Raw genomic sequence first — 23259 nt, forward strand, 5'->3', positions numbered from 1 at the left:
GCAGAATGATGGCTCTTAACCCTTGTGGTACTGCTTTTGCTCTGTTCTGCAATCTGTTAATCCTGTAGTGTCTAAATTTAGGTAGATTTCTGTAATCTTTTTAATCTAGCAGTCTCTAGATCCCTCATTTTTAATTCGCATTGCCCCAGTGATTGTTGGTACGAGTTGTCAGTGTTTGGCCTTTGCTAATAAGGAGTGTGTGATTGCTGATCTTGTGAAAAGGTTGGCAAGCTCTCCTTGGGGGGGTCTTCCCTGCACTTATTTGCCTGCACATATTATTTTGAGGAGGGGTACTGTAGTCACACCATCCAGCCTGACAGTGCAGYGAGAAGCAGATACCTTTATCAGCACTATTTGCATCTACATTAATTGTTATTTACTTTCTTGTAAAGAGCAGCTCAGTACCCATCCAGAGATATTTATATCAAAGGATTTGGTTCTGTACACATCCCAAAACTGTGCACTTCGGAGWAATACACAAAAGGAAGAACTGTTGTAATACCTGTTACTGATAGATGTAACCTACCATCAGGTAGTCTTTCAAGTTTTATTTTACTTTTTCTTTTGAACGGGTTAGTGTTAGCATTAAAGCAGTAAATTCAGTTTCATTGTATAACTTTGCAGAGGATTAGTAWTTGAATGCCATTATCTAATCAATTCAAAATTTTCTGGAATGTTTAGACCTCAGTGGATGAGAATTTTAGTTAAAAATGTGAATCTGTAAAGGAAAATGGGAAATAAAGCAGTTTTAATGAGATCTGTWAGAATGTAAAAGCAACTATCAGAAGAAAGGTCCATCTAGCACAGTTTCTCACCTTCTAAAATGGCCAGTTGCAAAAAGAATGCAAGATCAGGAGAGGGGTAAAATGATACTAGTTCGTTTGCCTGTTCCAGCAGTGAGAGATTTAGGTACTTTATGAACRGGAGATCGCGTTCAGACAGCTGTGCTTAATAATCCCGCTGTATCTTTCTTCTGTGAATTTGCCTAATACCTTTTGAATATATTTATAATTTTGATAGCTAAACCATTCTTTGGCAATGACTTCTGCAATTTAATTATACATATTGTTTGTTGGAGATTCTTCTAATGCAGGTACCTGATAACTTAATTAAGTATGAATTCATTCTTGTGTTTGCAGAAATAGTGAATATTTTTCTTTTCATCCTGTGCGTGCCATTTATCATTTATAGATCTCTGTCATGTCTTGTCTTTTATRAGCTGAAGAATCAACTAGTCAATTTAATTTCCTCTTGTGCATCAATCGTTTGGTACCCCTGGTCGTCCTTGCCTACWTCCTCTATACTTTTACTAGCCTATTATATTCATTTTGGGAATGGACCCAAATGACATGCCATACTCAGACTATAGGTTCGCAGTGGATTTCTACAGTAGCAAAATTATGATTTCTGCCTTGCTCTCCCTTCTTATAATAGYCTTTGCTTTTTTGGCCATCAGTACTGAGTAAGCATTTTCAAAAAAAACAAGCCCCCACCACCCCAGATGTTCTAATTGACACTTAGGTCCTTCTGTTGTGTGATGTTAGCTAATTTAGAGCCAATTTTTTAGTATGTATAGTAAAAGATGATTTTACTGTGTGCATTGTCTTACAGTTAGTGTTTTTCCTCTTCCATTTTGTCAGCCAGTTATGCAGGTTTGCAGGATTTTTCTGCAGTTCCTCACAGGTAGYTCCTGATTTCCTCATCTTGAATCATCTGCAAACTCTGCCACTTTGACAGTTCTGATTTTCTTCAGAAGATGTATGAGTTTTCAGCCCAGGCCCCTGTGCAGAGCTCTGTGAGACACCCCTGGTAACCTCCATTACTTGTGAAAAATGTCCATTTATTATTATCTTTTGTCTCCTATTTTTAATCTGCTAGTAATCCATAAAGAGCCCTCCTTCTTATCTGTTTATAAGCTCTCTTTAAGAGCTTTCAGGAGATCTTTTTAATAGCTGCTTTGGAAATCCAACTTTACCTTGACTGCATCTCCACTTACCTCCTGATGCAAAGCAGGTTGTGCACGAGGTCCTAGATCAGTAACTATCCATGCTGGCACACTGACAGACTGTATTGCAGCCCATTTCCAAGCTGCATGCCCCAGTTTCCTTTGCGTGGAAACCAGGGCAGAAGAGAAAAGGGGGAGAGGTGTTTGCTTGGGTCTCACCCCATATGGAAGTGGGATGCAGCTAGACCTGGCATGTGTGAAGCATTTCCGTAGTATAGACACTGCCTGTACCAACCAAATCACCCTTGTGCTTATTGTCAGAGAGTTCTTATAGATTAGTGAGACATGACCTCTCATTACCAGAACTGCGTTGAATTTCTTCCATTATGATATATTTATTTATCTGTTAATTTTCCTTTCAATCATTTTGCTAGATATAGAAATGAGACTCAGTAGTCTCCGGTCTCTTGAGTGCTTCTTCCCCACTCCCAGACCCATTTTAAGAAATCGGTCACATTTGTCACCTTCCACTCCTTCATAAGGGCAATTTAAGCAATAAGCTGCACAGCACAGTTGGTAGTTCAGCAATTCCATATTTAAGTTATTTTGGAGCTCTTGGATGGATGCCATCTGGTCTTGGTAATTTATTACTGTTCACTGTTTTTTCTTTTTTTTTTTTTTTTTCCTAAACCGTCTTCTACTGACACTTCAATCTGAAACTAGTTCCCAAAGTCACTTGCTGGTGCAGAGCCTTCTCAAACTCCTTTATAGAAAGCACTGGTGCAAAGATTTTTAGCTTTTCTGCTATGGCCCGATCTTTCTCAAACACTTTTTTTGGTTCTGATCGTCTTTTGGCCCTATGGATGCTCTGGCAAGTTTCCAGCTTGTCAGGTGTTTGAAAAGTTTCTGTGACTTTAGTGTGAAAACTTGCCCCATGATTTTACATTTAATTTGGCATAATTAGACTCTCTTTGCTTTTTGTCTCTTTTGACTTCAGGACATCCGCAGGACTTTTGGAAAGGTATCTTTTCAAATCCCTCTAGGTCCGTGGCAGGAAAGACTAGGATGGAGATGAGATTTGTCCCTTTCGAGTCTTTTTTTGAACATGATGCTGCTTTAATCTTTCTGCAAGTCAGTGAGCTATTTGGTGGCGCCTTCAAATGCGCTTCATACTCGTAGTGCTTGCCTTTATTATTTTCCCTACACAGTTGAATTTTAATTTTTAGTCTTCCAAACTAAAATAAAAATCAGKTGGTAGTTTCTGTAAACTGGTATTAGAGAAAGATGTTCCTTAATTGGAAATGCCAGTCTTTGCACAACAGCTTGAGCAAAGTCTTAAAATTTCTGAGGCACTGCTGGGTACAGAAAGAGAATTGCTGCTGCGTATGGATTCACAGAATCACAGAATGGGTAAAATTGGAAGGCAGCTCTGGAGATYATCTAGTCCAACCTCCCCACTCAAGCAGGGTCACCTAGAGCATGTCAGACAGGGYTGCGTCCAGGCRGGCCTTGAATATCTCCAGAGAAGGAGACTCCACCACCTCTCTGGGCAATCTGTTCCGGTGCTACTGCTTTTAGCAGTAGCTTTACTGATATATCACTTCAAGTGAGAATGAGAGCTTGCCTAATGATTTATGAAACAATACCTAGTGGGTACCACTTCTGGCTGTCGATACCACTTCCTGATGAAATTTGAAGAATATTGTTGTCACATGTGCATTATGATTGCGTATTATTGAATATGGTATTGAAAATGCGTTTTGAAAAGCCATACACTACATATTTTCTTATTTAAACTTTGATTTGTCTGTTTTGAAATGCAAACTAAAAGAGAATATTTGGTATGAGCGTTCTATTACCTACATAAATGTTAATTCCAGCAGATACTTCATTTTATTAGCTATTTATGTGCTTGACATTTTAGGATTGCATAACTGACTGATTATTAAGTTGGATTTTAATATAAGTTTTCTGTTACTGATTGTAAGATGAAACTCTTGTGTTGCAGTAATTACTCATTAGCTATTGCCAGCTTCTTTGTTGATAGGCAAAGAATACCTGAAATTTTAAATTCTAAGCTCTAAGTTTCTTAATATTAGTTACCTGGGGTTAATATTCTCTAGGATCATCAGAAAGACTTTCTCAGGAGAAAGCTTTAATTTTCAGAACTGGTTCATTTAATTCAGTGTAAAAATTGACAAGTTCAAATGCCTGGGAGGCTAATGCCCACAAAATGCCAGCTATTTATGTATCTATTTATGTAGCTTTCTTTTAACATAAAATGACCTTCCTTGTCAGTCGGTGATCAACATTGGCCCACTTTAGTCTAATTTCTGCTTTGCACTGGGTTAGGCAGCTTGTTTTGCCAAGGTCTTTGCTGTGGTGTCAGAGTGCCACCCAGCTACGCCCTGCGCAGCCTCTGAAATGTGCTGGCTTTTGGGAGAGAAGCTTGTAGAGTTAAATGTTTCACTTTGGTAAYGCTGGGTTTCTGCATTCTTGTGGCAGGGTCCGTGGGGGAAGATCGTTACTGAAATACTTCTTTCTCATCTTCTTTTCAAGCAATAGGTCTGTTTTTTTATGTATGTTTCGCTTCTTTAGAGGAAACAGCTTTCCTCCTGTTATAAGRAGGAAATTCCTGCAGGAACCTAGGAGTAGAAAGGATCTCCTAGGCCTTTGAGTCAATCCTCTGCTGTTGGAGGAGGACCTCACCATAAAATCTCCATGTTATCACAGGTAGATCAAGGCCTTATTGGCCTTGCTGTGTTGACTTAAAATAGCAGGATTAGCCCATCTTTTTTTTTCCACCTGTAGGCAAGTAGAAGATAYACTGCCTGTGGCTAAAGCCAGGTACGGCAGAGTAGTGGGATTTTGGGGCAGCAGCAAGAGCTAAGATGACTTTAATGGCGGATCTTATAGCTCTGCTTTAAGAAGTCACTGCTGCCACCTGCTTGCCTCCGTAAAAAGGAATTAGTTGCATGGGGCGCTTCAGTGGTATTTRCAGAAATGACTTGAGAAGGTGGGTATGTGCTGAAAATGCAAACTGTCTCTGGGAGGCCAAGGCAATGGCACTCTTCTTTTTTTCCTCTCTTTTTTTCTTTTTTCTCCCCCTCCCCYTTTTCTTTTCCCCCTCYACTCCTCCTCTCCCTCTTTTCTTCTGTGCCTGGTACAAGGACATTGGCTTCCAGCAGCATGTTAGGGCAGGCAGCCAGGGGTTGTAACATTTTAACCTGGCCAAGAACCGCCATAGTTTGTTTAAGGCATTTTGGTATTTTGGGGCAGTTCTCCTTTATGTTTCCTCTAGGCTARCTCTTATCTGGATAAACCACCTAATTTCCAGCCTACATTTATTCATAGCCAGTTTAACTGACTGCAAAATAATAGTTGGATTCTCTATCAGTTAGTGTTTAGGGAGAACATCTGCTTTCTYCTCAGTAGGAGGAGGTCGTTGTTGGTGCTGTAGATGGAGTATTGTATTTCGACTGGCTCAGTGACAAGTTAAGTAAAAATGGACATAGACTATGACCCAAATTTCTCTCCACTTGAACTGTATAACAAAACTCCTATTAATTTCAACAGGATAAGTTGCCTGCATTTACCATTGATGCAAGATAACAAATATCCTTTCCTTCTTGGAATGAGATGATTCTAAAGCTTAAAGAGTTAGAAGGCAATATGTTGAAGGCAATATGTTTTCTTGTTCTGCTGTGGCTTGCAGAGTTTCAGTAGTGAGAGAGACCAGAAAGTGCTGAATAAGAGATAAACACTGAATAAAAAGTTGTGATTGAAGCTTGAATTTTACAAGTATTTTGGCTTGGATTTTGATCAGTGGAATAATTTAATGATGCTGTTCCAGCACTGCTGACTTTGTTTGCAACAATCTGGAATGGTTTCAAGATGGGAAATAGGTGTCTGGGTAGGGTCCACTGAGCAGAACGATATACAGTGTGTTACCTGGTGTCGTTGCACRCGCAGGACTACGGTGATTGCCACTTTGCATCAGATAATAGGTTCAGTCTTGTACTAGCTGGTGTCATTTTGTTTGCATTGTTCCTCGTGATGGAGATGTAGAAGTAGAATGCTCCATTAAGAAAGAGTAAATTATTGTTATGAAAATATGGGATTTTTTTCTTTCTTCTAGAAGCTCAAATCTTTCCTCAGCAGGAACCTGCTGAGGAACCTCTCTTAAGGTGATTAAGGTGAACCTCTCTTATGACAGTTGACATAATTCAGGTGAAGAGGTTTGTAATTAGGTGGTTTGACGATGTGTGCAAGGGACTCTGCAATACTGTACCTCTGGTCTTTTCCCCCTTTAGCTACTGTTTGCCCCTTGCTGGAAGGGCATCTTGTGAGGATTCACTTTTCTCTCCTAACTTCAAACTGACATCTTCTGGCATGCTAGAAAATACACCTTACTTTCTGAGGTTTCCAAACTTATTTTGAACTTCAGGCCTTTGGCAGGTTTCTTATTGGTTTCTGCTTGTTTTTCCAGAGAAACAACAAAATGTGTTTTTTTGAGTTCTCTTAAAATCATTTTAAATGGTGGACAAGCTTGAAAGGGATGCAGGTTTTAGTCTAGCAAAAGAAAGGCTTAAGTTTTGGTTATAAAATTGGAAACAGTTCTTACAGAAAAATGTAAAATCAGGAAACACAAAGTTGGTATACGCTACTTGAGCTTTTTCTAATTCTTTTCTAAGCTGCAGAGGCCATGTGACCAGCTCAAGTATACTCTTCCTTTGAGGTGCTGTCAAAGAGGGGCTTTTCCCAGTATTTCTTGGGGTCATCAGCATGCCACCTGAGTACTGATGAATCTTCAAAACACCCACAGCTTTCACCTTCTTCCCTTCCTTTTCTAACTTAAGAAGGAGTATTTTGCTGTGGCTTTGAATAGTATCTGTAAGAAAGTAAATAAAATACTATGTCAARTTTGGTTGGGAGCTGAGTTTAGTCTGATAACTGAAGTTTCTTTGATGCATGGGTTTCTTGCACAGGCTTATCTTTTTGGTTACAGTAAGTTGAGTTATAGTTTCTGTGCTCAACCAAAAGGTTTGCAATAYGAAGCTTTATGATGACTTAATAAATCATAAATTCCTTATTCATAACAAATTTGATCTGTACAGCTTTTCTGCAGTTTCACAATTTCTAGTGTGGTTGATGGATTCCTATAAAGGCCACATAAGCATATTAATGATAACCACAACTGGTGTAGTATTTAGGGTGCCTGGTGTAAACCATTTGCTTAAAGCGCTCATTCCCTAACAGCTGTATTGGTGGTGGTGTGTCCACTCAAGTCCTCCATCTACCGTGTAACTAGCCTCATCCTGCAGYGATGAGGGCCTTACTCCAATCTCCATCTGATATTTGAGCCTCTTGCCCAGCTGGGTGCCACCACTGGCTTCTGGAGCTCCTGGGGCTCACCTCCAACATCCTGTTGAGCAGGAGGGCAGCCACTTCCACAGCAGGAGAACATAGTAAACTCGGTTTGTTTCACTTATTCTCATTCAAGTATTCAACTGTCTGTGGGTAGATGCTGAGAATGAGATGGACTTAAGTGCGAGGCCAGGACCAGAGACATCGGCCCCCTTACAGCTTGCCTTTGGAAGGAATGCAGAAAGTCTGGAGTTAATGGGGGAACACAGGCAGCAGAGACGGGGAAAAGAAGGGATATACAAATTGCATGGGGTTAGAGAGAGATCTCAGAGGAAGTGGAGAGAAAGAGAAAACAAACTCTTTAAGAGGAAAAAAGAAACAGCATCGGCAAAATAGTTGAGATTTTCTCAATTAGCAGTATTCTTGCTACAGCTCATTGAGAGAAGCTCAACAGCAAGCAACAAAAAAGCCCTCTTCCTCCGAAGGCATCTGCAGTTCTTTGACAAGCTTTATCAGGAGATGTACCCTGCCTTCTCTCTCCCAGTGACAAGGAAGGAAAAGGAGATGATGTTCAAGTTCTAGTAGGAACATTATGAGCAATTCTGTGACCAGTTCATACATGATATTCGTGGCCAAATAAACTCTCCCTGAGCAGATGGAAACTGGGCAAAGTGATAGATGAGCGGAAATTATTGTTGTTGTTTGTGGCTGCTCTCACTGCSTGCAAGACTGAAGCTACAGGAGAGGTCACACAGAATGTGATCTGAGCATTAAATTAAGCCTGTAAGGAGACACTCAAGGAACTTAAGATGGATTAACTTAAGGTGTAAAGTTTAAAGCGTATTATTATGGAGGAGGATTAAGCTAAACTGAGCTAATGACACCACTTTTGAGGGAGTATCCACACAGCGGATTCAGTACTTTGGCTCCGCATCTTTTYTTATTTAATGTTCATAAAAGTCTCCATATAGATACATGCCTTTATATTTGAGATGTTCACATTCTCAGTTTTCCATGCTACAAAATAAATATGCTACATTAGAAGTAGATCTGGGTTATTTTTCTTAACAAAACACTGGGGTAACATAGAATTCTGTTTTGCTTTTTCCCCACAGCAGTAGTGGTGTTTGTGATGACTTGGCGGCATTTACTYTTAGATGAGGCATTCAGTAAGCAGGAAAAAACTTTGTTCCTGTTATRTCTATGTGCCCTCAATTTGTATGAAAAAAAAACTGTCCCATTTTTCTTAATATGTGAGCCATTTTATTGCTTTACTTTGTTGTTATTCTCATAGTGTTGGGATACCTGGGAYGTTGGAATCTGCATTTTCCCAAAGCTCCGTAGCCTCTTATTTTACGCTGTGTGGATTAAAATCAAATGCACTGTTAAATACATAAATGCTCAAAAAATTTTATCTTGTATTAAATMGAGTCATAAATTAACTGATATAACTTGTAGTAAGTAATAATTTGTAAATAAGGAATACATTCGACAGAATTAATTTTCAGGAAAAAGCTGATTTGAAATTACAGCTTTGAGGTATGTTAAATRAACTGCTTAGTAACTAGTTCTGTGTATGATTGTCACCTACAAACAATGTCATGAGGTCTTCCTCATGAAGATAAGATAAGGGATAAGAAGCTCGAGACAAAACCTCAAAATGTTTCATTTTGTTTGCTATGTGGCTTGTGGTATCAGATGAAAAGTCTAGCACTTCGCATGTCTCTGCAAGTCAAGCTAAAGTTGGTAAAGATCCTGCTTAGATTCCAGCTTGCAATCTGTGCATAACAGCTAAAGGTGTATTTGTGTATTTTTACCTGACTACGTGACATCTGCAAATGAAGCTGCTGGTAGTAGTTGGTTTATATTCTAAAATTGAAGAAATTATCTTTGGTGCCCTGTAGAGGTAATAACAGATGTAACATACTATTCTTATTTTAAATTCTGCTAGTCTGTAGGCTTCTAAAATACGTTAAATTAATGTGTATTTTTAAAATACAAAGGTTCGTTCAGTATTTGCTTCTCAGTACCTATTCCTTTGAGTCTCGTGGGAGCCACCAATATCTGTACTGTAGATTCGGGTTCGGTAATTTCAGACGAAGGAAGGGGAGCAGAAGCAGGAGGAKGGAGACCGCTTTCTGAGGTCTTTGGGGGTCTTTTGTCTTTTACATCCAGCTCTGCTCAAAAGTGCCAGTGGCAGTGTGGCCTGGGGGCAAAATCAACTAGTCAGGCGAGGGGATCTCAGCTGATTTGGAGGCACTTGCAGTTGAACCCTCCGGTGGTTCTAGCTGTCCCCCAGGGCATGGGAAGGAGCCTGTTGCGGGGAGCAACAGGCAGATCCTCCCCTACGGCGTAGGCAGACCCTCAGTCTGGGAGCTCACGCCTGAACCCAGGCACAGTCCTGGCAGTGGCATGATGCCGAGATGCCTGCTAGCCCACAGTGTCAAACGCCTCGCGGTGCTTCCCAGCCACGTGGACTGGCTCAGCGTGCCCGGGCTCGTGCGGGGAAGGCAGTAGCACAGCAGCTTTCRGTCTGCCCGTTCACCTAAATCAAGCGGCATGTGTAGTTGTGCAGATCCTTGCTTTGCTCTGTAGTCCTTGTTCTTGTGATAGTCTGATCCACGTTAGGTAGGGCCACTTTGCATGTGTTAATAAGCACTTGAGCAAAGTGTGCAAGTTGCGTTTGTAAGTCCTTTGCAGCAGTGACTTTTGTGTTTGTGTCCTCAGTGCTTAGTAAAATCAGCAGTGGGTTCTGTTCCTCTAAAAAGAAGACCGAGTGGTATTTTAGTCAACATTCAAAGCGATTGAAGACTATTTTCTTCTGTTCTTTTTCTTCCCTGTAATCCATGATGTGTAATAAAAATAAATAAGCACAGCATTACTACTACTGTAGAAGAACAAGCTGGAAGTTCTTGGTCTCACGAAGAGGGTGGAGCTGGGGAAAAGTGTAGAATCCATGTAACGATGGGGAGTCCGCTTTATTAGTATGAAAGAGGAAAATAAAATCTGCTCTGGCAATAGTGAAATAAAACACCAGGAAGATTACGTAAGTCTTTGTTTGCACACAGTATGATTTTTCTCTTTCACCAGCCAATTTGTGTATTTGAAAAGTCAGTTGCTTGGTTAAAATAATTAGCTGAACTTCATCCAGTTCCCCAATTACATTAAAAATGTTTGAAGAAATATAGACAATAGTTGTTGAGCAATTAAAAAAAAAAGATAGTAGTGGTCACTGAACAATTATAACGCCTCATCAAAGTATCCACATATATATCGTATTTTTAAAGTGAGAGACAGGCAATTCTCAGTGACTCTTTGCTTTGACTTTTGTGGTTTGGGATACCATCTTTAGAAATAGATCAAAATCCTAATTAATTCAGTCYGGAACTAATGCAGGTTAGGTTAGCCTGAGGTTGCTTGAGAAAAGGGAGTTAAGATCTGAAATGTATCATAATGTATTTACAGAAAAAAATGTAAACTGTGAATGCAAAACATGTAACTTTATTATTTTATTATACATCACACAAAAGTCTGTATTAATGAATAAGATTTTGATATTCTTTCATTCCAAACTATCACAGATGATTATTTTGGAAAATGATACACAATTTTAAAATACATTTTAGTGTTTTAATATGAGACCATTGCATCAATTTCACTAGGAATTCCCCATAGGAAGTCCGGTGCAGTATAGTAACATGAACCTCAGTTACTAGAAAATAATTTCTCTTCATTTTTGTTGTTTGTACGTGTTCATCCTTGGAGCTAGACTGGCTGTATTTTCAGCCTTTGAAATGGAGGCTACTTGGGAAGCATGTATAAGTGCGGGCATGGCTGACGCACTAGTCATCCCAATAATATCTTTTAGCCCATCCAYAGCATTAAAATTCAAATTCCTCAATGATATAAAGGCAGTAACATGAAGTTGTGCATTTTATTTTGTTTTACTAAACCACTTACTCATTTTCCAGGCTTATCAGCTGCATTTTTACAGGACTGCAGTATATTTGGGATGATAAGAATCAAGATTTCTGCTGGCATGGTGCCAATCCCTGATGCCAGCCCTTTGCTGGCTCTCTGACTAGCATGTCACGGGCAGCAGAGTCCTTTGCTCTGCCATGAGCCTGAGTCTTCCCGTTTTCCGTGGCTGCTGGCAGTGTTGGAGGCTTGTGCGTGAGCCGTGGGTTGGAGTCCACTGCCCTGAATGGTCCCGCTTTGCGTGTGCAGCTGTCAGTGCTCCTTGGCCAGCCACTCCGGTTCATCTCTGCGCCAGACACACTGGTTTCTCCTGTACCTTGACTGATCTAGGATATTTTATTTAAAATACGCACGTAATGAATGTAGCTTCCCCTATTGCAGCAGTTGTGACCTCTTTAGCAGGCTCATTTCCATGAGCTAGGGCAGAGCTGAACAAACACTGGCAGTGGAAACACTTCTAGAATGTTTTTGCTACTTCAGAAACATCTTCAGTACATAAAACTCAAATGATATTTCTTTTTATTTCTGCTCCTTTAGGGGGTAGATGGGGTTGGACATTAATGTTATCTGTAGTGTGCCTAGTAGCTAAGTGAAATCAACAGCCACTTCTGGATGACTTAGGAGGCTAGAAAGGCTGTGCCCACAGTCCCCCAAAGCTAATTTGCAGTGTCCAGGAGCACAGGGGCAAGGCAGCTCTATGGCGTTGGATGGACTCCARCTTCAGCTCAGTAGTTCCCACCTCACCCAGCTCATTACCTGATACGAATTTTGAGGCTGCAGTTTGTCTTACTGACCTCTGTGGTGAGGGCTTGGTTTCCAGGTTGCGCCTCACTTTCCTAATGCTTGGGCAACCCTGTACGTTTTGTGTTCTCACATATTAATCGTCTGTTTTGTTTGTTTTTTTTTTTCTTTCTTTGCAGGGAACGGATGCGCCAGTCTGCTATGTTTGAACTGTGCCAGGGGATGCACCAGATCAGTCTGCAGTTTGTTCGCTTGCAGCTTAGCTTTGAAGAATACACTATAATGAAAGTTTTGCTGCTGTTAAGCACAGGTAAGTTAGATTCATAATTACGYGAGAATACTTGAAATTATTTCAAGTCATGAAGAGGTGCAGTGATTTTTAACTGGCATAACAAAAGAGCCAAACTGTCTCCAGCAGGGCYAAGGAAAAGCTTGTTTTTATGTTTTAGGATTTATCTGTAGATTTCTCTCCATTAGCACAGGAACTATCTTTGTAGTTTGAATGTGTCATGTGTATTAGGAAGACAGTAGAGGCTGAGCAAGGGGCTTTGGCCCTACTCCCTGTATGTGAACTGCGAAAGTCAGCCACAAATACCAAGAAAATGCATCCCTGAAGCAGGGTGGCAACAGCTGTGTTATCTTGCACTGTGGGGATTTGGGAGAAATCCTGACTCAACACTCAGCCACCGGCTTGGGTGACTTAATGGCRCCTTCAAGATCAAAAGATGTACATTCTCTGTACTGCAAGATGTGTGCTTTTGCATTTGCCARGTAAAATGAGAATGGTAAGGCCTCTGGAACTGTAATAAATGATAGTACATGCTCTATTTTTCTCTGGGTATCATGCTTTGAGATTTTTTAGGATACAAAATTACATTGTGGTRTTCATCACAACAATGTGGAGTTATTAGCAGATGTCTTGATCTTCTCTTACTAAGAAGTATTCAGAAACTCCAGCCCCACTGTAACTGTATAAATACACAGACATTTTGCATGTGATGCTTCCACTAGGCTTAATGACAAAGCCAATTACTTGTAAACAAACTTTCTTCTGTATAATCATTCTCTTTTCTGTGGGATTCACTCAGTGACACTGTCACAAGATAACGCATCATCTTGATTGCTGGGAATTTATGATGTCACTTCGGGGAATTCATCAGACAAGAATTCTTCCAGCACAGTTAGGCCCACTGTGGTGCTGAGCAGGGAGAGGAAGACCAGGGGATCAAAGGGGCCAACTGCAGTTATTCTTGCTTTCACTTGCAAGCTGTCAGCATCCAGCAGCAAGCCTGAGGCTGCTCTAACCTGGATCAGGGGCTACTATGGCTTATGCCAAACAGAGCATCTCCCTGTTTGATGCCGAGCAGAGCTGAGCACACCCTTCAAGATCTCACTGTCTTCTTCCAACTGGTTATTACCGCATCCTTTGCCCCAGCAAGCTGAGAGAAGATGCAAGTGACAAATGTTAGTCCTGTTGGTGAGTGTGGTGCTGGAAGGCGATCCTCACTGAAACCACAGAAGGACTCCAGAGTTAGCTAATGCAGCAACTAATTTAGATGTCCAGAAGCCTCCTGAAATCACCAGTGATGGTGTGGGCATGTGGTTTTAGGCCGGGTTAGGTGCCTGCAAAGGGGTTTGTAGCATCCAGCAAAGCTGAGTGGTAACTGTTCCTGGTGAGGCAATTGGGCAGGCGCCTTCTCCCTGTCTGTCATGTCTTTCGCTCTGACCTCACCCCGTCCCACCCAGCCCACAGTTCCCTGGTTAAGGTGCCTGCCTTTGAAGGAGGACGTGATGCTACAGTTCCTGTCCCTGCTGGAGGCAATTTGGATCCACTAACAGAAACCTCCTCAGGCTGTAAGTTTTCTGGGCTTGGCTGTCTCACTCCCTCCTCCCTCTCTGCTGTTGAAGCTGTTCCAGTTTACCTGGAGTAATGGCACCATGGCAGGAGAGAGCCGGCGTGGGCCAGGCTATGTCCCAGCCATCTGAGCGGCCTCCCAGGACAGGGAGGACTTGAGCCTCAGTTCCTCCTCCATCAAGCCAGTGAGTGCATTGGTGATRCACCTGGGGGTCTGAGGTGCTCCCTAGGGTAGGCTTGGTTAAATGGGCTTCTTTGAAAGTGGTCACTCCTCGTCTTCCCAGAAACAGCTAGCAGTTCTTAATGTGCATGTGCTGCAGGCGATTTAGCCCTCCAAATGATCTTGAGAACATGCACGGATTGGAGATGGGGCTCTGCTATTTTTTAATCGGCCCAATATCAGAAGAATTTTTCAGAAAAGCACCTAAAGGCATTCTAAAAATGTGGCATTATCTCTTTAAGAAAAGTATTTATTCTGCCCTCCTGAGAGTATTAATTAATGGCTTTAGTCACTATAAGAATCTGTTAGGCGAGATCAGGTTAGCCAGTTAACTTCAGCTGGCTGGTTCCATTTGAAATGCATGCCACAGTCACTAGAAAATCTACCAAAAATGGTTGTTTTGAGAGACCCAGGATACGTACAGTAAAGGAGAGAAAGAAAGGAGAAAAAGGAAATGAAGACAATGATAATACCCAGAAAATGCCATGTGAACAGCAGTAAACCTAATTTCTAATAATTGCACCTTGGTACTTCGTTATGATAGAAAACATCAGGTTTGTTTTCATTTAATTTTTTTTACTGAATCATGCAATGAGCAGAGTACAAGTTATTTTGAAACTTTCATGATGACCACATCAAGGAAGTTTCACTCCATTTACATGTGGAAGAAACCACACATTACAACTCAATTGTTTTCTTGCTTTCCACAGACCATAGATTTTGGGAGCTTGCCAAAAGCACTGCTGCATTTAATAAGTAAAATCAGAAACACCGGGCAAACTTCCAGAATTTCATGTTTTGCTTGAGTTCTCTTTACTTGTGGTCGATCTTTCTTTCTGTCTTAATAATCTGGCTGGGATGATGGTATAATAATTTTCAGGCAGAGCAGTAAAATACATGGTAGTAGACAATGAAAAAATGGCTCTAAGTCACAGTTCTAAGCAACATTTAGGAATACTGGAATACAGATCTGTAAATATTAAAGAAACTGTAAAGCCCTTGTATTTTGTGTAAGGGCCATTGTGTGTTCCACTGGCCTTAYTCATCCTGATTGGTGTTTCTGTATTCATTTAGCTTGGACTGTATTTGCARATCTATTTCAGACCATTTCTTCTTTCTATCAACCTGACTGATTGAAAGATTTGGAATTTAGAATTTCAAATTTAAATACAAAAGTGCAATGCCAATATTTACCAAGTGGTGGACAGGCTGGTGCTGTTACTGTGTAGACTTTTTCTAAAGATTCTTCCTGGTACCTTGCTATACCACCGGATGGTTATAAGTCCTTGCTGGTCACATAGTGGTAGAGCTCCTCCTTGTTTTCCATTGCTAAATTGCTCTAGTAGTCAGCTAGAAGATACTGGTGCTCTTTCTTAGCGCGTCTCTGCTTAAGTAGTTTAGGTGGTTGTTACATGCTTTTTATGTGATTACATGAGAAAGAAGGCAGTTCTTAGGATTTSAAAGAGAACAGATCAACAAGATCATTTCTGTCAAGATGTTAAGCCAGAGTAAGTTAAATTGGAAGGTCGCCTTTTTTTTTTTTTTTAATGACCTTCCATTTAGCTTACTTTGGATTAGCTTTCCATCTTTCTTAGAAAATAAACTCACTCCTATACAGTGTAGAATTTTATTTTCCTTCTGTGGGCCAGCATTAAGAAATGTGGAGTATATTTGATGGTGAGCAGTATTTGACCAATCTAAGTATTAAAACATCACAACCTGTTGCATAGTGTTGTTGGTAACCTCTTCAAGGGTTTCCTAGAGGCCTGATACGATAAGCAGTTCCTGTTGGGTGCAGAACCTATTAGAGTGAAAAGCTATTTGCAGCTGTAAAGAAGCAGTATATTTGTTTGTGCAGTTACCCTTGCTGAAGTCAGCTGCTGTAGAAAATATCAAACCTATTTGTTTTTAGCCTATTTGTGAAATGATCCCTTTGGTAGATGACAACTTAGGATGTGAGAAATTTTTTTACTAAAGGTGGCAATTTTATGTTATGGTCAAACACTGGATCAGGATTCCTGTCTGGAAAACAGTCTTCCATTTAATGCAGAATAACTGTTTTGTTTGTTCTAGGTGTCATGCAGATACTTGCTAACAGTCAAAAAAACTTTACATGTTACTTGATGATATAAAAACTTGTAGCTTGCTCTTGCATTTCCACACATAAGTTGTGATTCTGTACCTTCCTCTCCTTCCCCCAAGTGCAAGTAATCATTTAAAAATGATAAATCACATTTTCAACTTCTAAAGAAATATTTTTGATCCATCTGCTATTTTTTGTGGTTGGGTCATGTTAAAAACACAGTATGAGGACTGCATGTGTTGTATTTTGGAGATGTTATCTTGTCCTCTGCCTCAGCTAAACCTTTTGCAATCGCAGATCCAGAGATGATGCTTGAATCACTTGAAAATCTGTATGATGTTGTTAATTCCATACCAGTATCTGTAAAATTATGGACTTTACTTAAAGGTTTAATTCTTTCATCCGTTAACTAGTATCTTTTAAGTATGCACAAAAAAAAAAAAAAAAGCAATACAGTTAATATTAATATAAGACTGTCTTTTTAATGACAGTTCCCAAGGATGGTCTCAAAAGCCAAGCTGCATTTGAAGAAATGAGGGCAAATTACATTAAAGAACTAAAGAAGATGGTAACTAAATGTCCAAGTAACTCTGGGCAAAGCTGGCAGAGATTCTACCAACTGACTAAACTTCTTGACTCCATGCATGATGTAAGTATAACTCCTCAGGGAGCATAGACAAGTTAAGCAAAAATCTCTCCATTATGGTAAACCAATAGTCTTTAATTGTGTTAATTCGCAGGGAGAAAAAAAAAATCCTAATTTTTAAAACAATATYGGAGAGAAGTTGTTAGCAGACAAATTTAAGGACAACTACCAAACAAAATAAGAAAATATGTYATTAAGGGCTGGGTTCTGCTGCTGCCTTCTTTTGTGAAATGATAGTGTGTTCCTCTAGTGATCCRGTTAATGTCAATGTGGGTGAAAACTCATGGGATCGGAGGCTATTTGATGGGAGAAATTGTTTTAGATTCTGACCRAAAGCTAGACATAGTACAAACATGCTAAGCGGAGCACCCCCAAGTTGCTTTGCAATGAAAGGTGCCGGATTCATGTGTTATGCATCTAATGTGGTGATGTGCTGTAAGTGTTTAATTGATCTGGTCATCTTTTACAGCTGTGAGTCTAACAATGATGACTTTAAAAGATACATTAAAACTTTGGAGCCATCWTTGGTATTTGAAGCTTTAGTTGAGCTTTTCAAGTGTAAAATTCATTGAATTGTTAGGTTATTTGTACTGTCYTGTCTCATTTCAGTGTAAGGTTTGCTTTTATATGCATCTGGTGTGAGATGTGATAATTGGCTCAGGAAACTAAAAGTTTAGTCTTGAAACACCTGGGCTCTTGGTGCCTCATCCTAGAGCAGCTCTGAAGGGTTGTGGTCAGTGTCTAGTGCATGGGACTAGCTTGAGATTTCAGAGTGGGTGTCCGCAGCGCCAGGCTGTTGAGCTGGGAACAGCCTGGACCTAGCTAATAAAGTGGTAAGTGCGGAAATATCCTTCTCCAGATGTTAGGGATGTGGCTCCGAGCAGCTGCAGGGCCKTATCCGTAGCGGAGCCCGCAGCCCCCCCTAGCGCACCCATAGCCCTGCACGCGACTCCACGTTTTCTTTTCCAGTGGGGCGAGAGGCAGCAGGACGCTCCATCGTCTCCCTCATCCCTCACCCCCTTCGCGTCACGTTGCCCACGCGGGCAGCCAGTGACCCCGTGTTAGGGCCCTCCCCAGCGTGAGGGTTTTCGGCGGGCGCCTCCTGCCCCGTCCGTGCGCCAGCCCGCTGGCGAGGGTGGGCAGGGCCTGCACCGGCCGTTCTGGGCCGCTGTGCGGCACGTASTGGGAGGCTGCTGGGGCCAGAGCGAGCTTCAACCACCGTTTGGGTAAAACAGAGGAGCCTGCTGAGCAGCGGCCGAAACCCAGCAGCATGCACGAACGGCCTCCCAGGAAAAGCTGGTAAACTGCAGCAAAAGAGCAAGCTGTCCAACACCATCCTCGGTGGGCAGAAAAGTAACTTTGCTGCATGAAGAAACTGCAGCACTTGCTTTCAGAGTCTGCATATAGATGTACTTTTTGTGCTCAAATCTCATTTTTATAGAGACAGTACAGTATAGTGCACTTCAGGTCAAATCTGTATAAGAGCCTGAGGTCTGTTTACAGAATGTGCATGTGGAATTATTTTTCTAATATTGTTCTGTTGTTCATTAAAACATTGAAAATCTTAGTGGGAGGCAGAGAGAGTATTATTAGTACTGCAGTAATAGCTCATTCTTCAAGGATCAGGTTTCACTTGTTCRGTGCCAGCAAAGGAAGTTGTAGTGTTTTAGTGGAAAGAAAAGGGGATAGGTGATAAAATCATTTGCAAGATACTCACATCTGAACCTCAAGGCAGTTAACAAACCCCTGCATTTACACAGTTTTGTAATCTTCTTCAAAATATGCAGCGTCTATGGTTTGTTTTTTTAGGATGGATGTGTTTGTGTGCTAAAAGGGACCAGATGATAGAATCACACTTAGTAAGAATACCACAGTGTCCTATAAACATTTCCAAAACACAGCATTGTTAACCACTGGAAGCTGAATTAACCAGAGGAAACACTCCTTCAGACTGCTCTTGTGTTTTATTTGATTTTCAATTAAGCCATTTTTACATCACCTTTGTGTTAATGTAGCACTTTATAATACAGGACTTCCTTTAGAAAGTGCTACTGACAGCATTCTCCTTTAAAAAAGACTGAGTTGTCTACACAATAGTGCTTTCTTTCCGAGCCCTTACTTGAGACTTGTTCAACAAAGGCACTTGTTTATTTTTCTCTTTAAAACCAATTTTTTGCTTTCGGTTTTTGAAATTTTATCAGAATAAATCTAGAGCAGTGGTAATATTAATGAGAACTGAGAATTGCTCTTTTCCCCCTTCTGCCTCTTAGTGCCCCATTTCTCAGTTTTATCAATGTAAATGCAAATTTTCTGCTAAAATCTTCAGTATAGGAGGACTTATCCGCTGGCACCTCTGTATTTTTAACTTTTTCCATATGGTTTTAAAGGATCAGAATATATTTGGTGCTAAGTGGTCTGACTAGAGCTGAAGTCCCATGTTTATGTGCTGCTGTAGCTACAGCATTGGCATTTACAGCACAAGCCTGAAGGGACTTCTGTTGAGTTGTGCTTATTCAGTCCTCCTGCTGCCTCCAGCATTTTCGTCAGAGCGAAGCGGCGTCTCGCCATTTGTGGAGTTTGCTTTACCTGGGTACAGCACTGCACAGTGAGAGAATGCTGCCTCTTGGCACCTTAGCACTTCTATCAGTCTGATTTTAGTCTTTCYGAGGACTGTGTGAAATAAAAGCGTGTCTGAATATCAAATTACAGTCTGCTTGGCTTATATAAAATGAGGAAGAAAAAAAAAAAAACAAATGATGGTTTTACATTGCTCAGTATATTATGTCATTCATCCACACGGTGAGCATATGTGCAGGTAGAAAAGTGCCGAGGTGAGGAAAACAGCAATTTTCAAGAGGGCCAGGTAGGCACTTCGGTGTTTGAAAAAATCAGCAACTTTCTTTGACGATCCATAAAGCCACCGCACACAAAAAGTAAAACCAAGAAATAAGAGATCGAAGCCTGTCCTGAGCAAGGCTGGTGAACATGGTTTCACACACGCGTATGCACGCTCCCGCACTCAGCATTAAGCAGCTGTCTGCAGGCTGCCGTTGCCTCGTGTAGCGCTSCCGTGCCCTGGCACGCGCCCTTCCCGCACGCTCAGGCGCGCAGGCAGGGGCGTCTGGTACGACAGGCGCTAGCTGAGGTGTCAGCCAGGTTTTGCCGTGCGCCTTTCCTCTCCCGTGGCATGAGACAACGGAGAGGAGCTGACTGGTGTCATTTCCTTGCTAGCACTACGCAGCTCAGCCGTGCTCGTGTGGATGGATCCTAGCGCGGGGATCTTAGTGTGTTGTAGGCAACGTCTTAATCAATATCGTTTCCTTCTCGTAGTCATTTTATTTTGACTGCGGTGATGGCCCGGCTTTAATCGTTTCATGAAGCAGCATTACGTGTTCAGATCTGTAGTGCAGCAAGGACAACTGATCTGTTTCCTGTTCCCAAAATGTGAACGYTTCATTCCTGTGCCCATGGCCACGCGCATTTCAGTGAGAGACATATATGCAGTATTTGGTTGTAGGTGAACTGTGTTATGTGATCAGACTAATGGCATGCAGGAACATTAGAAACAGATGTATTACACATGGTATCAAAAACTTCATTTGGATCCTCCTCTATGTCTCCTGTTGGCTTTGGCAGGAAGCGTTGTATCTTGCATGGCAAGCCTCATTTCATATGTAGAGTTTAGTGTATGGTTAGGCAGTTTGCAGAACAAAAGCTGAATTTGGTTTCAATCTGGCTGATACTAAACAGACTCCGAGTTAAGAGGGCTTTTGTTTCGATGCCATGACATTAAACCCTAATGTGAACCTCCCCTTGTCTTGGCAAGGCAGAGCACTGCGCTGTCAGTTGCTTGTTGATGTTTTCTGCCAAACAAAAATAAATTCTTTAAGGCTCATGCTGCTGAATAATTAATTTTTTATGGTTCCTGAAGGGAATACTTTATAGCTGAGGTGGATCTTTCCATAGGCTGAAAGAGCCAGGATTACACTCGCTGAGAAAAGCCGACAAGGGGAAGAAGGGCACAGATCCTCAAGGGGCTGTTTCCTGAGCCTGCTATAGTACATGCAAACGTGCCTCTTGGGTGCTTAGTCCCACAAATACGTAGCCACAGATGAGCGCCTCAGCTGTTGCCAACAGCTTTGGGTGCATTTATTCCCGCTGCCGGTTTACCAGTGTTTTGTCCCACAGCTGATGAGCTGTTTGGAGCCTTGTTTAGTCCCAGCGGCTAAACTCTCAAAATAAGGCATTTTCTCTGTTAGCTCGGAGGTTAGATCCAACTGCTAATCCCTGTGTGGCCCCACAGCAAACAGCGATGTAGCGTGCGTACCGGTGTGCCGTGGTAGCTAATACACGTCTGTTGCGTGAGGAGTTTATTCCCAGCTCCCTAATGCAGCCTGCAGCCTGTCCTGAGGGTGGTCTTGCTCAGTTGCTCTTGGTTGGAACTTTTCTCCCGTACGTTAATAGATGTTTCGTGGGTGAGGACCAGACGACCCCTCTTCCCGCCGGAGAGCCTGGGGGAGACGTGCCCAGACTTCCCACTGGCCAGGGGCTCAGGGCTCGTCAGTGGTGTGCGGTACCGCGGGTCTCAACGCTTCCTCTGAGCGCAYAAAACGAGTTTGACTCACGTTTCTCTGCATCTTGTCGAGGTGTTAAGTACTAGACTAGTTACGAGTGCCGTGGTTTCTCTGTACGTATGTTTAGGGGGAAAAAAGTATTTCCTAATCAGATGAAAGCACCTGTGTGGGCAGAGCCAGGTTCCATGTTTGCTCAGGTTAGCAAACTTCGAGTGCGTAACCCCTATGCCTAGGTGGGGTCAGAGGCTTCATTCCTTGGACATTCGCCCTGTGTTTTATGGGAGCTTTACTCTTTGTGTTAAGAGCTGAACATTTCCTAAGGAACAGAGCAACTAGAAATTAACCTCTGAGACACTGGGGTATGTACATACCCCTGAGAATCAGAGAGGCTGAATGAATCACCGCAAAGTGACACTTTACCCCCTGAGCCGTCACAGTAATCGTTAATTTACATTTCAGACTCGGGGAGAGGAGGAATAGAGGTTTAAATGGAGTAGCAAAACCTGTCTGGCAATGTTTTTCCTTAACCTTGTCAATCCTAGAACACGAGCTTTGCATCCACTGCTTGAAGGGGGAAATGAGGAAGGTTGCAGCGGTCCCAAACGCAGCAAGGGCTCTTAGCTGCCCTGGGTGGTGGCTGGCTCAGTGTGGAGCTCGCTCCCTACCAGGGCAGTAGGCTCCTGCTCCAGCTCGGTTTGAAACATGCGGGTTTTGGAAAGCAAGAAGTAGAACATCGCTGCTCAGCCGACTGACAGCAGCTCGTCCTGTCAGGGAGCCTGGCGCAGTGCAGCGGGTCGTGGAGGCTGTGCCCTCGCGCAGCTAGGAGCTGGGAGGGTCACGCGCTCCAGCCCGGTCGTTGGGTAGAAAAGGGCCAGGTGTGCCTCCCTGGAAGGGAAAGGTGAAGGTTTCCAGAGCGGCATCTTTGTCTTACTGAGACTTTTGTCAGTAATAACCGTAGCTAATAATAGCAAGGAATTACTCAGCACTCTGCTGTTACCCAACTATTGTCTTAATTGCTGTATCAGTAGGCTTGATCGCAAAGGTACTCCTGATGCGTGCTGGCARAGTGACTGTAGACTTCCATACCGCAGTCAGAGACTGCTAGAGATTTTGTAGTCAGAAAGTGAATTTGGTACAGGAACATGCATCTTTGCAAATGAGGCCCCTTTTACTGTTCCTGAAAATTCAAGGGCATGGTGAGAATCCCAGGCTAAAATCTATTTTTGGTTTTAGTGTAAAACTACTGCAAGTACTTGAGGGTCATTTTAACTGTGTTAACTGTGGAGACTTCACTGAAGGATACATTTTTCTGATTTAAAGAATTGTGTGGTGAAAAAGTCCATTTCCTAGAAATCCTACCCTAATCACAGTCTTACCGTTTCATACTGCTGTTTCTCAGAGGCATTTAATACAGTGTACAAATGCAAAGATTGAAAATGTACAGCGCTCAGTATCACGAGGACCACTGTAGCCTTAGAAGTGTTTAAATGCAGCGCACTAGAGTGGTGATGAAAGATTAATAATTAGTGACTGCAGTGGTAATGGGTTATAGCTAACAGCTGATAATCTTGCCTCCAGAAGGGCTGCTGTGTCTTACTGTCACCCAGCTGACATGCAAGTAAGAGTTCAGACCGTTGTGTCTGGATCCTGGCAGCAGAGTTGGTATTAATTTATTCGTCTGCCCAAGAGGCTGTGGAGCTGCCGTCCCACCCACGTACACAGCCAGGTTTTACTGCCGTCTCCCCAGCGAGTTGAACAGCTACCTAACCCAGCTGTGGGAAGGATGTCCTGCTTGCGTCCTGCAGAAATGGGAATTATTTCAGAGGTGGCCTTCCCTGCGCTGTCTGTGC

At 42.1% G+C, this 23259-nt stretch overlaps 1 protein-coding gene across 2 annotated transcripts in view; it reads left to right on the forward strand.

Moving 5' to 3' along the window:
- NR3C2 (nuclear receptor subfamily 3 group C member 2) overlaps window positions 1–23259 on the forward strand; it is a 220806-nt gene that overhangs the window by 189500 nt on the left and 8047 nt on the right. For both annotated transcript variants that reach the window (XM_085313177.1, XM_085313176.1), the window contains 2 exons: window positions 12211–12341; window positions 16681–16838. In XM_085313177.1, the coding sequence (XP_085169303.1) occupies window positions 12211–12341; window positions 16681–16838 (289 nt within the window). The remainder of the gene's footprint in view (window positions 1–12210; window positions 12342–16680; window positions 16839–23259) is intronic.

This window comes from Rhea americana, unplaced genomic scaffold (genome assembly GCF_003343005.1).
Source record: "Rhea americana isolate MKP2758 unplaced genomic scaffold, rheAme1 scaffold_38, whole genome shotgun sequence".
NCBI lineage: Eukaryota > Metazoa > Chordata > Aves > Rheiformes > Rheidae > Rhea > Rhea americana.